This window comes from Antechinus flavipes, chromosome 4, assembly GCF_016432865.1.
Source record: "Antechinus flavipes isolate AdamAnt ecotype Samford, QLD, Australia chromosome 4, AdamAnt_v2, whole genome shotgun sequence".
In the NCBI taxonomy this organism is placed as follows: domain Eukaryota; kingdom Metazoa; phylum Chordata; class Mammalia; order Dasyuromorphia; family Dasyuridae; genus Antechinus; species Antechinus flavipes.
In genome coordinates, this window is record NC_067401.1 from 66296671 (window position 1) to 66315553 (window position 18883).

The window sequence follows — 18883 nt, forward strand, 5'->3', positions numbered from 1 at the left end:
TCATGTTCTTTTATTCCAAGGGTTCTTTCCTGGTGTAATGCCGGAGAAACTGAGGCAGGAGAGAGATTAGAGAGTTTTTAACATTTTATTAATGGGAGAGTAAGATTGACTGGACAGGACTCTCGTCTCAGATTATCCAGTCAGACAGAGATAAGTATACTGGGACCAAGGAATCCATATTGGTCCCAGGGCTGGAGGACCCAAAGAATCCAGCGTCCAGCATACAGCTGCCAGACGCCATTCTCCAGCAATGAATGGAGGAACCCCAACTTCTTAAATACTTTTTTGGAGACAAAGAAGAGAAAGGGAGGGAAAGTCTTTATCAGGGAGGGGAAGCCATAAAACCTAAAAATTCCAGAGACAAAGAAGTAAAGATATCATGGGTTGATCTTGGAATATTCTAAAGGAATATTGTAAATCCCTAAAAGAGTCAGGAGATCTACTCTTTTATCTTGCTAATTTATAACCCGAGAGCAAATAATCCTTAGTTTTACTGGGTCAGAGACAGAACAGTTAAGGAAACTGAGACAGGGAAACTGAGCCGGGACAGTTAAAGAGAACTGTGGCATAACACTGGGGCCTATGGATTCCTCAAGGGGTATATGAATATATTAGAGAATGGAATAGAATAGGCTGTTATGAACTTGGATGAGAAAAAAATTACATTTTTATTTACGATGTTTTGCAAATTAAATTTAGCATTTTCTTCAATGATGAAGAAGGCAACAAACATAATTCCGAGAAAGGGTCCATGATTTCACTATATTGGCAACAGGGTCCATGCTGCCAAAAAAGGATGAGAAGTTCTAATACATTTTGTCTGTCCCAGATATACACATTGTTGGGCAGCTATATGTTGGCTATCATCCATATGCATATTGAAATCTGAGCAATGAACATTCTTATCCATTTGGTTGTCTTACATGGATTTCTTTTTTTTAAGGTTAAAATTCTTAGAATATTTTTAGGCTACTAGAGAAAAATGTCAATTACTTGTGTCACTAGTTCTTTCCGAATTTTCTTTCGGCAGACCCTTGAAAATTGGAACTGTATTGTGATTGATTGGATAAAATAGTCTGGTGTCTGTTCAGTGCCCTCTGGGGAAGAGGTAGAATGCAAATATTTAATCCTGAGGTTACCTCTCACATGTCTAGTGTTTTCCAACTGACAAAATGCTTTCCCAACCTTGGAATCCCAGTATTCTGTCAATGCTTCAGCCTTTGGGTTGTGCAAGACTGGGAATGCATTGTGACTGGTTACTAGTGACATCCTTATGTATGGAAGAACTATGCACTTCCAGGATCTGCAGATATTTCTAAGTCTACTTTTCTCCCGAGATTCTAAATGTATCTCAAGGAATTCTGCAGCTTCAAAGTGCATTTTATCATGAACTTTAAGTATATTTTCTGTGAAACCTTCTTGGGGTGAGGGTCTGTGCTTATAACAGCATTCCCCATGACTAATGATTCATTGCTGAGATGTTTACTTTTTAAAACATTTATAATGCTGATCCAAATGGAAGTCTTGAAGTCCTTTATGTTTGTGCTTGTGAGAGACACAAGATGTGTTCAAAAGATATAGGAACAAAATTAATACATATAAAAGGCAAAAGAGCATAGGGTCAAGTCTTTAAAATGCCTGTTTTAGAAAATTCTTTATATGGAATATATATATTAACTTTTATAATACACATTTCTTTATGAATTATATTGGGAGAGAAAATCAGAACAAAAGGGAAAAAAACATGAGAGGAAAAAAAAACCAGAAAAAAGAAGTGAACATAGAATGTATTGATTTACATTCAATCTCCCATAGTTCTCTTTCTGAATGCAGATGGCATTTTCTATCCAAAGTTTATTAGGATTGCCCTGGATCACTGAACCCCTGAGAAGAACCAAGTCTTTCATAATTGACCATTGCACAATCTTATTGTTACTGTGTACACTGTATTACTGATTTTGCTCAGCATCGATTCATGTAAATCTTTCCAGGGCTCTCTAAAGTCAGTTTGTACATTTTTTATAGAATAATAATATTCTATTATCTTCATATACCACAACTTATTTAGCCATTCTTTAATTGATGGGCACCTATTCATTTTCTAATTCTTTGCTACTATTAAAATAGCTGCTACAAACGTTTTTGCACATGTGGGTCCTTTTCCTTTCTTTATGATTTTCTTGGGACACAGACCCAGTAGTGGCAATGTTGGGTCAAAGGGTATGCACAGTTTGATAGCCTGTTAGGCACAGTTGCTCTCCAGAATGGCTGGATCTTTTACAACTCCACCAACGATGCATTAGTGTCTCAGTTTGCCCACATCCCCTCCAGCATTTATCATTACCTTTTCCTGTCATCTTAGCCACTCTGAGAAGTGTGAGGTGCTACTTCAGACTTGCTTTACTTTGCATTTCTGTAATCTTGTATTCTTATAAATTTGACAGTTTTTAAAATATATTTTAATAATGAGACTTTTATCAAAAACACTGGTTGTAAAATTTTTTTTCCAGCTTTGTACTGCCTTTAATCTTATGTTGGCTTTGTTTGTGCAAATCTTTTTAATTTAATGTATTTATTTTGCATTTCATAATGCTCTCTAGTTCTTTTTTGGTCATAAACTCCTCCCTTCTCCAAAAATCTGATAAGTAAATTACCCCTTGCTCTTCTAATTTGCTTATGGTATCACCCTTTACACCCAAATCAAATAAATACCCATTCTGACTTTATTTTGGTATGGGGTGTGAGATGTAGGTTTATGCTGAGTTTCTAACATATTATTTTCCAGGTTTCCCAGAAGTTTTTGTGACATAGTGAGTTCTTATCCCAGAAGCTGGAGTTTGAGGATTTATCAAATACTAGATTTCTATAGGTGTTGTATGTATCTAATCTATTCCACTGATCCACCACTATTTCTTAGCCAGTACCAAATGCTTTTGATAACTGAGGCTTTATATTATAGTTTTAAGTCTGGTACTGCTAAGCTACCATGCTTTATATTATTATTTTTTCATTGCTATTTTTGCCCTTTGTTCTTCTAAATGAATGTTGTTGTTATTTTTTCTAGCTCTACTAAGTTATTTTTTGGCAGTTTGATTAATATGGCACGGAACAAGTAGAACAATTTAGAAAGAATTGTCATTTCTATTACGTTAGCTTAGCCTATTCATGAACAATTGATATTTTCCCTTTGTTTAAATCTGACTACATTTGTGTGAGAAATATTTTGTAATGTAATTCTGTTTATATAATTTCTGGGTTTGTCTTGGCAGGTAGACACCCAAATATTTTATTTTGCCTACAGTTACTTTAAATGAAATTTCTCTTTCTACCTCTTGCTGCTGGGCTTTGTCAGTTATATATAGAAATGCTGATGATTTGTGTAGGTTTATTTTATATTCTGCAACTTTGCTAAAGCTGTTGTTTCAAGTAAATTTTTGGATGATTTTCTAGGATTCTCTAAATATATCATCATAGTTTTATCTCTTTATTGCCTATTCTAATTCCTTTTCTTTTCTTATTTCTAAAGCCCACATTTCTAGTATAGTATTGAATAATGATGATAATGCACATCCTTGTTTCAACCCTGATCTTATTGGAAATGCATCCAGCTTCTCTTTATTACAAATAATACTTGCTATTGGTTTTAGATAGATGTGGATTTTCATTTTAAGGAAAACTCCCTTTACCCCCATGTTCTCTAAATTTTTTAAAAATATGAATGGATACTGTATTTTGTCAAAAAGCCTTTTCTACCTCTATTGAGATTATCATATGATTTGTTAGGTTTGTTATTGATATTGATTATAGCAATAGTTTTCCTCATATTGAATCAATTCAGAATTCCTGGTATAAATCCCACTTGGTCACAGTGTATTATCCCACTGAGAAGTTGTTGTAATCTTTTTGCTAACAATTTAAAATTTTTGCATCAATATTCATTAAAGATTGATCTGTAATTTTCTTTTTTTGTTTTGGTTCTTGCTGGTTTAGGTATCTGTACCATATTTGTGTCACAAAGGAATTTGGCAGGATTCCTTTACCTATTTTTCCAAATAGTTTACATAGTATTGGAATTGTTTTTGATATGGTTGGTAGAATTCACTTATAAATCCATCTACCTCTGAAGATTTTTCCTTAAGGAGTTCATTGATGCCTTGTTCAATTTCTTTTTCTAAAATGGAACTATTTAAGTAATTTATTTCCTCTTCTGTCAATCTGGGTAATTTATATTTTTATACTTATCCATTTCTATTAGATTGTCAGACTGGCTGGCACATAATTGGGCAAAAAAGCTCCTAATTATTGCTTTTATTTCTTTTTCATTGTTGGTAAATTCACCCTTTTCATTTTTGATGCTGGTAGTTTTTTTCCTTTCCTTTTTCTAATGATATTAAACAAAGGGTGATCTATTTTGATGGTTTTTTCACAAAACTAACTCTTAATTTTATTAATTAGTTCACAAATTTTCTTAGTTTCAACTTTATTAATCTCGCCTTTGAGTTTCAGAATTTCTAATTTGGCAAATAAGTTTTAGTTCAGTATGAGGTAAACATTTTTTTAAAACTACAATCATAGTTCTCTGAGCTAGAATTTTGAGTTTTTAACTAAAAGAAATTCTAAATAATCACCCATAGTAAATCCTAAAGAAATTAAGAAATTCCTCAAATCATACTTTTTTAAGACAAACATGGTAATCAACTGACATGTATTTAAGAGCCTGCAATTAAGAAGCAGCAATTTGGCATACAGAATTGCGTATTGGATAGACCTGTTGGGCAAACCTGAATTCAAATCCTACCTCATATACTTATGTAATGCCGGAGAAACTGAGGCAGGAGAGAGATTAGAGAGTTTTAATATTTTATTAATGGGAGAGTAAGATTGACTGGACAGGACTCTCGTCTCAGATTATCCAGTCAGACAGAGATAAGTATACTGGGACCAAGGAATCCATATTGGTCCCAGGGCTGGAGGACCCAAAGAATCCAGCGTCCAGCATACAGCTGCCAGACGCCATTCTCCAGCCATGAATGGAGGAACAACAACTTCTTAAATACATTTTTGGAGACAAAGAAGAGAAAGGGAGGGAAAGTTTTTTTATCAGGGAGGGGAAGCCATAAAACCTAAAAATTCCAGAGACAAAGAAGTAAAGATATCATGGGTTGGTCTTGGAATATTCTAAAGGAATATTGTAAATCCCTAAAAGAGTCAGGAGATCTACTCTTTTATCTTGCTAATTCATAACCCGAGAGCGAATAATCCTTAGTTTTACTGGGGCAGAGACAGAACAGTTAAGGTAACTGAAATAGGGAAACTGAGTCAGGACAGTTAAAGAAAACTGTGGCATAACACTTAGTAGCTATGTGACCCTGGACAAGTCACTTAACTGGCTTGCCTCAGTTTCCCTATCTGTAAAATGAGGATAGTAATATCACATACCTCCCAGAGTTGTTGTGAGAATAAAAGGAGAGAATATACGTAGACGTCACATGAATGCTAGCTGTTAATAAATGTGCTAGGCACTGGGGATATAGATATTAAAGTGAGTCAGTCCTTGACATCCAGGAACTTATGTTATCTAAGGAGAAGCCTGTTCACTGATAGAATAATGAATATAAAACAAATGGAGTGACTGGGTGGGGCTATTAATTTCAAGGGAAAATCAGGGGAGGCATCTTGAAGGAAGTAGAACTTCAAGTGAACTTTGAAGGGAGGCCTAAGAAGGCATTCTGTGAAATCAGACCAAGTCTAGACCAGTTTGGCTAGAAGCAAAAGAGTGATGTGTAATTAACCTGGAAAGATAAAAATCAAAGGTTGATTTAAAAAAAGAAAAATCAAAGATTCTTCTAGTGATAAAAACAAACAAACAAATCCCAGCAAACACACACTCCTTTGCTGCTCAAAGAGACAGAGTTAACTTGGTTTCCAGTATTTATTAGTCTCCACTTGAATGCAGGATATGGATTTAAAAGTTCAAAATAAAGGTTCTGAAGCAGTTATAAAATGTTTCTCAGAATCCTTAGTTTAGTTTTTTGAATATGTAGCTAATAAACACTGACCAAAATAACTGGTAGTGGATCTAGAAAAAGTCCAATTAATCTACTGGCAAAGGGGACCTTTTGGGGACAGCTGTGTTCACTGGTTGGAGTTCTGGACTTCGAATCAGGTGGGGTCAGACCTCCCCCCCACCTCTTAACACTAATCATTCTGTGCAAGTCACTGAAGCTCCCTGACAATTTCTTCATGAAAATAAAGGGACTGAACCAGACAGAATCTCAGGTGTCTTTTCACTTCTAGATCTATAACAGAAACAAAATAGTTCTTTTGGGAGAGTTTTATTTGTTTCACACATGGACAACTGAAAGAACACAAGTTTTTCAAAATACAGTAATTGGTGAAAATATACAGCATACTTATAATCACTTTCATATCACAACACACAGAGTTAATGAATTTCTTTGTTTACTCAACTGTTTCTGATGTTATTACAGAGATAAGCGCATATTAAAATGTCTGTAATATTGTAACGTAATATGTAACATATAAAGTCCCTTATATTAATTTGAGAGTAGCAACACTGGAGTTGGTATAAGAACAAGGCACAGAATTATTACAATTTCTTAAAATAAGTGTAACACTTCACACAATTATTATTGGGGAATGAGGTATTCTATGGTAAGTGAATTTTCCAGAAAATCAAAGCTTATACTTCTAGAAGTGATGTTTTCATTTTAATCACCGTTAAGTCATCATTTCTCCAAAATATCTTAAACTTTTTTTTTTGGCTTTCTTTAAGAGTAATTGTAACATTTCACCACCTCTTTCTCAGTACCATTATGAACAACTATTATATTGTGCTGCAATACAATGGCATTAACAGGAACTATTGAGGTGTGTAGGGCTGCTTGCTCTAAGTCTACTTTGTTTTTTGAGTTATGTCAACTTATCATTTTTTTGATTCTTTTATCATTAGCCTGCTTGGACAAATTATCTTTTCTCTTTTCTAAGTAGTTGTTAACTAAGCTGTAAGCTTTATGCAGGCAGGGATGCTTTATCTCAATTTATAGAATGCTTTTTATATCTGACAGGGCTTCAATAAATGTTTGCTGAATCACATTAAATTTTAATGTAGGTTGGGCTGAGAAGCCAGAGAGCCAAGCTTTTTAGAATCATGTATAGAATGGAACAAGTTCTTTGGGTGCTGACTAAGTTAGGGGCTTTTCTAAAAATGCCATTCATGAGCCTTTAAAGTTACTGACCTTTTCCCCTTTATTTTTTAGTTCTTACTGTTATGGACAATTGAGGTTCCCAGGTAAGTAGCCCTGCATAAGTGAAGTGTCCCTGTAATAATATTTCATTAAACATAATATAGTAATGGCTACTCTTTTATTAACAGGGACGCTTTAACAACACTATGGTTCAGAACATACACACTGCAAATGGCAATTGTTTTATAGTTCAATTTGCAATTTGACTTTATAAAATTATTTTGGGGATGAAATCTGGCACCAAGTGTTGCTACAACATTTTTCCTAATGATATTTCTCAAACTAACAATCCTCCCAGCCATTTAAAATTTCAGCTTCTATTTCTCCTTAAGGATGACATTCAAATTTAGCATGCAAATGACAATCATTTGTTTCTGAGGCCAATGCCACTGAAAGCATAATTCTAACTAATCTAATTATTATTAATCACTTTTTATACTGAAAAATTTGCATATTATTTGGGAAAATAACATTACTGACAGTCTTTACTTGTATATCTAGCAAAACAGATGAATTCTCTTTCATGTTCGCTTTCCAAATTATGTCAGTCTATGAAACATTTACCATTTTAGGGTTTTAAAGCATGAGTAGCTACTTATACTTATGGGAAAAGAGAATAAAATTGGTAAAGTAAAACGATTTTCTTCCCTTCATACTTCCTACATAATTTTATGAATTAAAACATTAAAATAAATTATGTGCAAAACTCGTCTACAAATGCATTTATTCAAGACTGTAAACTTTTTTCTGTTTAAAACTGTTCACAAGGCTAAAACTAGTGAATATAATATAGAAATATATTTAATGGAAAAAAAGTACCCAGTATAATTGACCAACAGAACCTTTTACATAATATATAAACTGATGGATTTCATAAAATTAAGAATCTATGTTCTTCAAAGTTTTATACTCTGAAAAATGCATTTATTCTTTTAACAGGAGGCTAAAATTTTAAAGGTTACAATTCTCCCCTCAAAATTAGGACCCTAAATTAAAACTGCTAATAACTTCTATATCCTGAGTTTAGATGCCAAGAAAAGATATCAAGTATCTCTACAATAGAGTCTATTTGAAAAACATCTTTTTATTTGGTTACTATTTTTATATTTAACTGGTACTCAATTGTTTACATTTAAGAGCTATCCAATCAAGATCCTTTCATTTTTCAACACTATTTGACTATTTTCTCCCTTTACTAGGCCACACGCTATCATTTAAAAGGAGTCTATCTTGCCTAGAGATGAAGGAAAAATGTATAGATTATCTTAGGAAGTAAATCTGATAGGCTGCATATTTTATTCTAGACACTGAGTCTAGGATATTATGAGTGGGGAAAAAAGTTTTTATTAGAACTGCATCAAATGCAAAATATCATTTTTTTCAGTGAAAAAAAGCTCAATGCTTAGTATAGTGCCTTTTAGAAGCCACTTCATAAGTATTTAAAATGGAATTATATTTTTTATTTTTATTGAAAACAAAATGCAAAAAGGGCAATAATGAGCCCACAGCCTATGGAATGCATTACTATATAAGAACATACCCCTATAAAAAAGATGCCTTTTTAATTTGTTTTAAGTACTTCTGTCTAGTTTTTTAAAAGTTTAGCAAATGCACAAATCAAAGAAATGAGACCATGATTATTTTTCTAAATATCTAATGTTCCATTAAATTGAAGAATATTTTCTAAATTTAAAGTAAAAATAAATACTTTATGGGTAATAATGATTTTTACTTTCTAATATAAATCAACTCATCTAAATATACAAAATTAATGCTTTCATTAAACATTAGCACAGTTCATTTCCCATAACAGGTGCTTAATAAGTGTTGATTAACTTGAACTGAATTCAAAGCTTTAATTAAATGGCTACTACAACACTAGTGGGATTTATTTTTGTTTTTAAATGAACCGAGTGTGCAAATTATGTGTAGTTATATAACAGAGCATATACTTTATGAAGCTTTCAAAAATCAACTATAAGTCGAAAAGAATCTCAAGAGTAGCAGCAATTGACCAAGCCTGTGTTTCACAGCTGAAAGAACAGTATTGTCCATTCTCATTTGTCAATTCAGGAAGGCCCTTCCAAGGGGATCTGAAATAAAGAACACATACAAGTGAGTGTGCCTCAAAATCTGATTGTTCCCCTAACTTCTCCATTCTGTTGTCAGTTAGCACAATGAAACACTCAGATTTGTTAGGAAACTTTGACCAGTTAACCTCTGCTAGATGCTCAGAGCTCTTTTTGTTGACATCTCTCATTTTATTATTAGTTACTTAGTCTAATCCAGAATCCACTTTCACAACATATCTTTCTCTGTCCTATCACTTATACTTCTACTGCAAATGCCCTGGTTTAGGCCTTGCTTACTTTTTCTTCTTGTACTGGTCTATTTTTTATGTAGTCCATCTTTCATAGTGTTATCTATATTTTAATGCATTTTTTCTAATTATGTTACTTAAAAGCTCTCAGTAGATCCCTATATCCTATTGGAAAAAAATGTACATATACAAATTCCAAACACTGGTGTTCAAGTCCTTTCATAATCTAGTTGCAATGATCTTTTCAGGGTTATTTCACTATTCATATAACTGTTGTCCACACTTAGGATTAATCCCCCTTCACCTTTGTCTGCTGTTATCTTTTAGTGTTTAAATAAAGTGGCTCCTTCTTCATGAAGCCTTCCTTAGCAACTTTCTCATATCTGTGAACTGGAAGGAAACTCTCCATCTTCAGTTTCTCACAGAATTCTCCTTTGCACTTACTGCAGTCATAGTCATAGTTATTTATGCAGATGATGTTTTTCCAGTGTAAGCTCCTTGAGAGGATGGTCTATGAAACACACACATATGTCTATCGCTACATCTCTGTACAGATCTCATGTCTATTCAGCTGAATTGCTGTGTGTCTCTGTATCCTCAGAGCCTGAACCTTGTGTGTGCTATGTACAAAACAGACACTTAATGTTTATTTGATGAAAAGTTAGAGAATACTAAAGAAACTTGTACTCTGACTAACAATTCTTACAGGATACTAGTCTGAAGCAAAACAGTTTTTTTTCTTTCTATCTGGGAGAAAAAATAAAATAACTTACTTAATATATTCTAGGAAAATTATACTACTTAAGTTAAAATGAAAATCCTTTTGAAACACCATGCTATGTACCCATTTACAGTTTCCTTGAGAAAATTCCAGCATAAAAAGAAGTACTTTTAGAAGTGAGGAATGCACTTCACTGGCATTTAAAATGTTTAAACATTTATAAGAGTTTAAACATATAACTTCACAACCTACCTCTCAAGATGAACATAATGACGGGAAAGAACATTTTTAACCAAAAACACTGTCTGTGAATAAGCTTCTTGGCCCATTAATTTAGAAAAATATAATTTTGCACGAAGAAAGTATCCGACTGGCCACAGCCATTCCTAAATATATATATAAAAAGAATTAATTAACATTTAAGTAACTTGTGGGGAATAAAATTTCAATTTAACTGAAAACTCAGAAAAAAGAAAACTCTTACAGGTCCTTGATGATAATTAAAACCTTTAGCAAGATTGTAGTTGTCATTGTCTAGGGAATTATCATATACTCCACAATAAACCATGTCACTGCAAAATGATACAACACATTTAGGTTATACAATAAAACATAACAAACCACATATAACACACTAGAAAATATTTGCCAATTACTAGAGCTCAAGTCAAACTCTTAAATATTTAACTTAGTGATTTGAGTCAAAGAAAATGTTCTAATATATCATTTTATCAGCATCAATATTCATTCACCCAGTCATTCATTCAACAAACATTTAAGTGCCTATGTGCCAGGCATATTTGGGAGACAGAGATAACAATGAAAACCATTCTTGTTCTAAGTTTACATTTAAATGGAGCAGGGAGAGAAATATGTTCACAGACATGAAAATATAAAATATATACAATGTAAAGACAAAATAATTTGGGCAGGGCAAGAGAACATTTGCAATGAAGTAGAGTATAGGTGTTTCTTGGACTGAAATCTTTAAAGAAACTAGGGATTCAACAAGGAAGAAGGAAAATTCAGGTCAAGGGACAGCCTGTGAAAAGGCATGGAGGTGGAAAATGGAATGTTGTACATGAGAAACAACAAACAGATCAGTTTGATTGAAATGCAGAATGTGGGGAGAATAATATGCAATAAGGTTGAAAGCCACACTGCAATGAATTTTTAAGTCAAACAGAATGTATTTTATCTTAGGAGATGCCCACGTGGAAAAAGAGTAGAGACTTGCTTCTGGAAAAATATGCCCAGCCATATGGGTGGAATAATCTCTTACTTGATTGAGTAACCTAAACAGATTACATCTTTAAAACTGCCAGTCTTGCATTCTCTCTTTTTTTTCCCAGAATCATGGAGAAGAGCAAGTAGAAATCCCTGGAACTTCTTAATTATTAATCAATAAGCATCTACTTTATGCCAGATAATTGCCAGACTTCTTTTGCCAAAAGTCAGGGATACAAAGACAAAAATAGAACAGTCATTGGGCTGTTGCCCAATATGTACACAAATAAGCATATACAAAATAAATGAGACAAATTTTTGCATCAGGTAATGATCCAGTCAGATCTGCACTTAAAGAAAATCATTTTGGCAGAAGTTGGAAGAAGAATTTAAAGTGGGAAAGACTTAAAAGGCAGGGAGACCAATAATAAAAGATTAACTACAATAGTCCAAACAAGAGATAATTAGAATTCAAACTGGGAAAAGGGCTCTGTGAGTAGCGAGAATACAGAGAAAAGGGATGCTAACGAGACAGGACTGATGTGACAGAACACACAGCAAAGGGACAGGACACAGGTGCTGATCTAGGCAGCAGAACTGACTGAGAGAAGTAGTGGTCAGGTAGGAAAACCAGAAGAGAGCAACATCATAGAAGCTAAGAATGGAGTGGTTAAGAACATCAAAAAAGTTGTAGAGAAATCAAGGAAGATGAGGCCTGAATAAAGGAACTACAAATGATTGGTAACTTTTGAAAAAAACAATTAAATAAAGTAGTAGGACTGACAGGACTGATAGGGTCAAAAACAGGCAACAATAAAGGGGGTAGACTGAAGACAAAAGAGGGAGAAAAGATCACTGGTAGAAATTTAGGGGTTGACCTTGGTAAAAGAGAAGGCTCATTTCTCAGAGACAAAATTAAATGGAGGAAAATATAGGTGAAGAGATAGAGGACTTTGTAGTATGGGATAGAGATGAGGAAGCTCAGTTCAGTAATCCTCATTGTCTCAGGTAAGTAGGAAAAGAGGGTGAATCCTAGGAGGGGGAACAGAGATGCCAACAGGGGTGTCAAAGGGAAAGGAGTCACCAAGGACTGAAAAGAGTGACTGAGCCCCTAAGGATAAAAGCATATTCCACCGGTTCATTGCAAACTATGAGGTGAGAATGAGGATGGAGTTATTTTACAAATAAATCACAGGTGTGGTAGGGGTGAGCTGAATGAGGAGAAGCTGCAGGGGAAGGAAGTAAAGCAGAGAGATTCAGAGGTTTTAAGTTGAGAATTTATCAGCCACAGGAATTGAAAAATACCTATTGATTAGGGAATCTATCCTCCTAGGTCTTTATGATAGAAGGCATCATAAATGTTGGCATTCATTTTCTAAATCCTGGAAGCAGAGGAGGGGAAGAGTTTGGTCTAAAGAGCTTGGTCAATAAATGCTGAAGACTTGGTTAGAGCAGCTAGATTGAACTCCAAGTCCTGCTGATTCTGTAGCTTTTTCTTCAGCTAGGGAGGGCAAACCCAAATGTCCTATGTGTGGAGTGTGCACTTGGTTCTCGGTTAGATCTAGTTTCTGAAGCCCTAGGGTTATCACTTCTGTTCTTGGTCCTATTCTGTATAACTCCTTTAATTCTCTTCCTATATATCTTCAGTTATTTCCTCTCTAATGGTTCCTTCTTAAGAATTCCAAAATGCTTCTTGTTTTTCTTCTGCATATGAACTAATTCTTTTATGTACACATATATGTTAAAGGTATATCCAGTAAACTGCTTTCTAATGCCAACACAAATTAGCTCCTAAAAATGAGTATCTTCAGAAGTGATTCTCAGGAAAGTAGATCAGTTGGGAAGTGCTAGCCTGACAGATAATATTGTTAGGCAAAAAGCATCTTATATCCTCTAAAATCCTCTTGCCCTTTCTATGCTTGAAAAATATACCATCACACTCTAGGGGAAATAAAGCATGTTTGTGTAAAAGATCTTCTAGTGACTACATCAGGTCTTAGGGAGGTTAAAAAATGGCTGTCTAGTCCCAAATGAAATGCCTTAGGATCCCAAGATATATCACTCCTAGAATGCTATTAATTTAAAAGATCAAATAAGAAAGGCAGCAGATGATCTGGGAGTAAACATGAAAAACAAAAAGCTAAAAAGCAAAAGTTGATTAAAAATCAGGTAAATACTTAACTCTCCCTGTTAATGTGAAGGGAATAAAGACAATAGCAATAACATGTAAAGGGCTCAAACTCCGAGTTGATGCACTGAGGTCGGACAGCCAAGCACTTAAGACTAACTACTGATTGGACAATACTCTATTAGCATATGCTTGGAAAATGGTCCTTCCCACTATTCTGTGCTGGTTCAATCTTTTGATGTATACAGAGAATTGTGGGAAGGATCAGGGGGTGGAGTAAGACAAGTCAGGGTCACTTTGGCAGTAAAGGAAGGTCCATCCTGTTTACTTCTATCCTTAAAGACCAAGAATAAAGACCAAGGACGTTTGCTTATCCTGACTCCAGCTGATTCTAAGGTATCCAGGGTGCTAACTCAGTCTTCACAATAACGATAAGCAAAAACAAAACAAACCAAAATCTGGATCTGGAATGCTTTCAGAGAAATAGTCATTCATACAATTAAACATATATTCACATGCATTCATTCTTCAAAAGCTAGTTCTCAAAACCCAAGATTTAGACAGCTAGTAAAGCAGAGGGGTAAGGAAATCCTGATTTTACAGATAGTCTACTTAAACATAATATCTTAGTAAGATGTCGAAAACTTTTCTAAGATAAAATATTACTGTGTCATAGTGGAAAAACACACATTTGTTTATTATAAACAAAAATGTTTAACTTGTTTTTGTCCACAGTAGTTCAAAATTTCCTGTTCACTTACAATAGTAATAGATTTGGGTACAAAAAAAATTTATATATTTAATCACTTTCTTCATAACACTATATAGTGAGTTGTGCAAAATTATTCCTATTAGAGGTAGGAAAACTGAGTGGAAAACATTTATTAAATTCTATGCCAGGCTCTTGCTAAGCAATGGGGATACAAAGAAAAGCAAAAGATGGTACCTGCTTTCAAGAAGCTCATAAAACAATTATGTACATATAAGCTATATATAGGATAAACAAGAAATAATCAATAGAGGAAAAGGCACATGAATGAAGAGGAATTGAAAAAGTCCTTTTAAGGACATCAGATTTTATCTGGAACTCAAATAAAGTCAAGGAAGCCAGCAGATGGGATTTGCAAAAGAGTATTCTAGGCAAGAGGGATAGTCAGTGTGGCTGGATCCCATAGTGCATATGGAGTATAAGGTATAAGAAGACTGGAAAAGTAGGAGGTAGCTAGACAATGAAGGGCCTTGAACATCAGAGATTACAGGATTTCCAGAGTGACATAAATTAAGGTGGAAAGTACTTGATATGAAGTCATCTGATTGTTTAAAGGGCTTCTCCAATGAGAGGAATTATAGAATTATAGCTTTTAGACAACATCCGTTTCCCCTTCCCCCCACAAGCAAATTGTCTTTCAACTTACTCAGGATCCAAAGTTTTCATTCCCAAGGTACCAAGTAACTTTTTCTCTGCTATTTCCAAGGCTTTCCATGCCTTCTTTGGAGTAAAGAGCTCAGGGGCCTGATGTATATTTAAAAATAACAACTGTTAAAATTCTTTGATGCTCATCTTGATCATTAAAAGTCCTTCAAAATAACAACAATAATCACAAAAATTTAAAAGTCCTTACATGCAATCTCTCATTTAAACTTTTAAAATAGTCCTGGTAAGACAGGCATTAAAAGATATGATTTCCCCCAATTTGTAAATGTAGAAACTGAACCTCAGAGAAGCTCTATTTGAAGCTGGAGAGACTTCTGAGGCTACCTAGCTCATTTTATAGATGAGGAAAATGGGGCTAGTGATGTTAAATAGTGTGCCCCAGGACAGGTTCTAAGTATGAGAGATAGAGTTTGAACATGGTTTCCTGACCCCACAACCGCTTTACTTTTTACTACCCTACAATTTTCTTTCCATTGACTTGGAATAGAAAGTAAAACATAAGCAATTAAAGTCCAGAGGTGCTACCTTGGGCTTTGGAAGTTGGAACAGTGACAACTCTATGATGCTTTCAGGAACAGAAACCAATCCCAAAAGAAATGAAGGGGGCTATATGTTTCTTAGTGGTGAAGAAATTCAGGTGATAGTATTTTTTTTTTATTTAATCATCAAAATACTCTTTAAAGCTATTATAGCTTCTTCTAAGAAACAGAAGGATATAACATCAGAAGATGCCAAATGGTAGGTATCATTCTTTTCATTCTGCCAAGAAAAGTCTAGGGCTTTTGTTCTAATGGATATGGTAAATTTGTCGGGGATGACTGAGTTTGAGAGGGAGACAGAAGTAACAAAGAAAATCTTCACAGCTAAGTGTTGTTTAGCAAGATGCAAAGTTAGCAAAATAAAATCAACAGAAAAATGAAAATAAGTTACATTTATTATGGTATTATTCTAAAGAGTAAAGTGTTTAGGTACTTTTTTTTTGAGAAAATAATAAAAGTTAAAGTATACTGAATGGTCACATACACAAAAAAAGGAAAAAATATTTTCTTTCCTCAGTACCTACTTTCTATAATATAGGGACTGAGAAAGGACTTCAAACAGTTCCTGCTGGTAAGTTTTAGGCTGCCCATACTGTATATCTGTTTTCTTTATTTTAATTTTATTCTAATAATAGTTACAAGTTGAAAGCCTTTATATAAATAAATACATGTATTTATATGTCAAATTGACAATAAAACTTTTTTTTTAGTTCTTAAAAATATTTTTAAAAAATAAATGAATCATTTGGTTAAGGAACTAAAAGCAAATCTTTATACATATAAGCTTGAACACAGTACTTTAGGAACAGTTTTTGAAAATGTGGATTTTCAAATTATTTAGTAAATCTGAAAAGACTTACAACAACCATTGCTATGGTGAAATTTGGCCTGAGCTGGTAGTCACACCAGGGACTTGAAGCTCCATAACTGTCTTTGTATATTCCACGTTTGTGAACTAAATCAGGACGCTTTTCATTAGGATCTAATGGGTCCTCTGAAACATGGAACAGCTTTTCAAAGTGGTCTTGTATTTTCCTGTTCCACTCCTCATATGAGATTTTTACATCTTTTCCTGCAATATGACAAAATATATTGTAGAACATTAGAAGCATCCCATATGCAAATTAATATAGTAGTAAAATCAAATGGACAAGTCATGGCTCCTGAGTAAAGAGAATTATATATTTCATCACTAGTCTTAACTGGTTCACAGGCACAGGAAAAACTTATCTTACAACATGGTAATGGGATAGTTCACATTTCTCAATTCAAAAATCCTGTATAATTACAAAACAAGTATTAATAATGATTATTTTACTACTGTAATAGAAGAAAAATAATAAATCCACATTCATTCATATAGTATTTTTTCCATATTCAAAAAAGTTCTCAATTTGCACTCTATCTATTACCTCTTTATCTGGAGGTTGGTAGCTGAAATCATGTTTGGCTATTACATTAGAGTTCTTAAGTCTTTCAAAGGTCTTTACAACACTGTAATTAATTCCATAAATTGTTCCTTTAAGTTCTGTTCCTTTCATTTTGCATCAGTTCATAGAAATATCCCCTGATTTCTCTGAAATAATCCCCCTCATCTTTTCTTGTTACCCAACTGTATCCCAACACATTCATATAACATAACTAGTTCATCCATTCCTTAACTGATGGATATCCCTCCAGTTTCCAAAAAGAAAATAATTTTGTACATGTGGGTCCTTTTCCTTTCTTTAACCTAGTAGTATTATCAATTGATCAAAGGGTATGCATAGTTTAATAGTTTTTTTGAACAGTTTCAAATTGCTTTCCAATAGTGCATTAACATATCTCTTTCCCCGCGCATTTCAACATTGTTACTCCCTTTTTTGTTAGCTTTGACAATCAGATGAATATGAGAAGGGCCTGCAGAGTTGTTTTAATTTTATTTTAGTTAGATTTGGAGCATTTTTTTCATATTCTATTGATAGCCTGGCTTTTTTTCTACAAAAATTGCATATTCATATCCTTTGACAATTCATCATTACATAAACTGCCATGTGTAAACACTGTACTTTGCACACAATTGTCAAATAGTATACACATAAATAAATTAGAAATGAGACTTACTGGAAAAAAAACTTGCTTTGTGCAAAAATTTTTCCTCATTTATATATTTCTCTTCTAATTTTAATATCACTAGTTTTTTTTTTTTTTTTTAAAGCAAAATTGTCTACTTTATTTTCTGTGATCCTCTTATACTTTGGGTCACAAACTGTTCCTCAATTCACAGATCTGACATAACTTCTTCCTTGTTTTGCCAGTTTATGATGTCATCTTTTATGTTTAAGTCATTCCCATTTAGAGCTTATCTTGGTTTACAGCATGAGATGCTGGCCTATATGGGTTTCTACTAAATTACTTTCCAGTTTTCCTAGAAGTTTTTATTGAGTAAAGTATTCTTAAGCCAATAGCTGAAATCTTTGGATTTGTCAAACATTAGATTACTATGCTTGTTTAATATTTTGTATAGAAAATATTCATTGATAGACTTCTCTATTTCTTAACCTGTACCAATTATTTTGATGAGTACAGTTTTTGTTAGTTTGAGATCTAGTACAGATAGGCCTCCTTCCTTTTGACTTTTTGTTTTCATGATTTCCCATGAGATTCTTGACTTTTTGTTCCTTTAGATGAATATTATTATTATTTTTTCTAGCTTTATGGAGTAATCCTTTGGTGGCTTGGCGGAGCACTAAATAAGTTAATTTAGGTAGTACCATTGTTTTTATGATATTGGATCAATTTACCTATGAAAATTAAGTTCTGCAATTACTTAGTCCTACTTTATTTGTGTAAAGGGAATGGAATTTCTCTTTTTATCTTTTCCTGCTGGGTTTTGGTAATCACACACACACACACACACACACACACACACACACACTGATTTATGTAGGCTTATTTTATATTCTGTAACTTTGAAGCTATAAATTGTTTTGAGTTTTTTTTAGCTGACTCTTTAGAATTCTAGGTATATCAGTATATTATCTATAAACAGTGATAACTGTTTCCTCTGCCTTTGTTTTTCCTTAATCATTATATTTAATATGATTCTAGCATTATATTGAATAGTAATAGTGATAACGGACATCCTTGCTTTACCTTAATTTTATCAGAAAATTATTCCTATTATATACAACTCTTGGGTTTTAAGATAGATACTTAACATATTAAGGAAAGATTTTTATTTTTATACTTTCTAATTTTTCTTG

The 18883-nt window shown here is 33.5% G+C and overlaps 1 protein-coding gene across 1 annotated transcript in view; it reads right to left on the reverse strand.

Moving 5' to 3' along the window:
- Window positions 1-6319: 6319 nt before the first annotated feature.
- The window catches only part of AGL (amylo-alpha-1, 6-glucosidase, 4-alpha-glucanotransferase), a 79741-nt gene continuing 67177 nt past the window's right edge, over window positions 6320-18883 (reverse strand). Inside the window, exons 30-34 of the mRNA XM_051993269.1 lie at window positions 16499-16710; window positions 15080-15177; window positions 10794-10881; window positions 10562-10695; window positions 6320-9361 (exon numbers count right to left, since the gene is read on the reverse strand). Coding sequence (XP_051849229.1) covers window positions 9244-9361; window positions 10562-10695; window positions 10794-10881; window positions 15080-15177; window positions 16499-16710 — 650 coding nt within the window. The 3' untranslated portion in view covers window positions 6320-9243. The remainder of the gene's footprint in view (window positions 9362-10561; window positions 10696-10793; window positions 10882-15079; window positions 15178-16498; window positions 16711-18883) is intronic.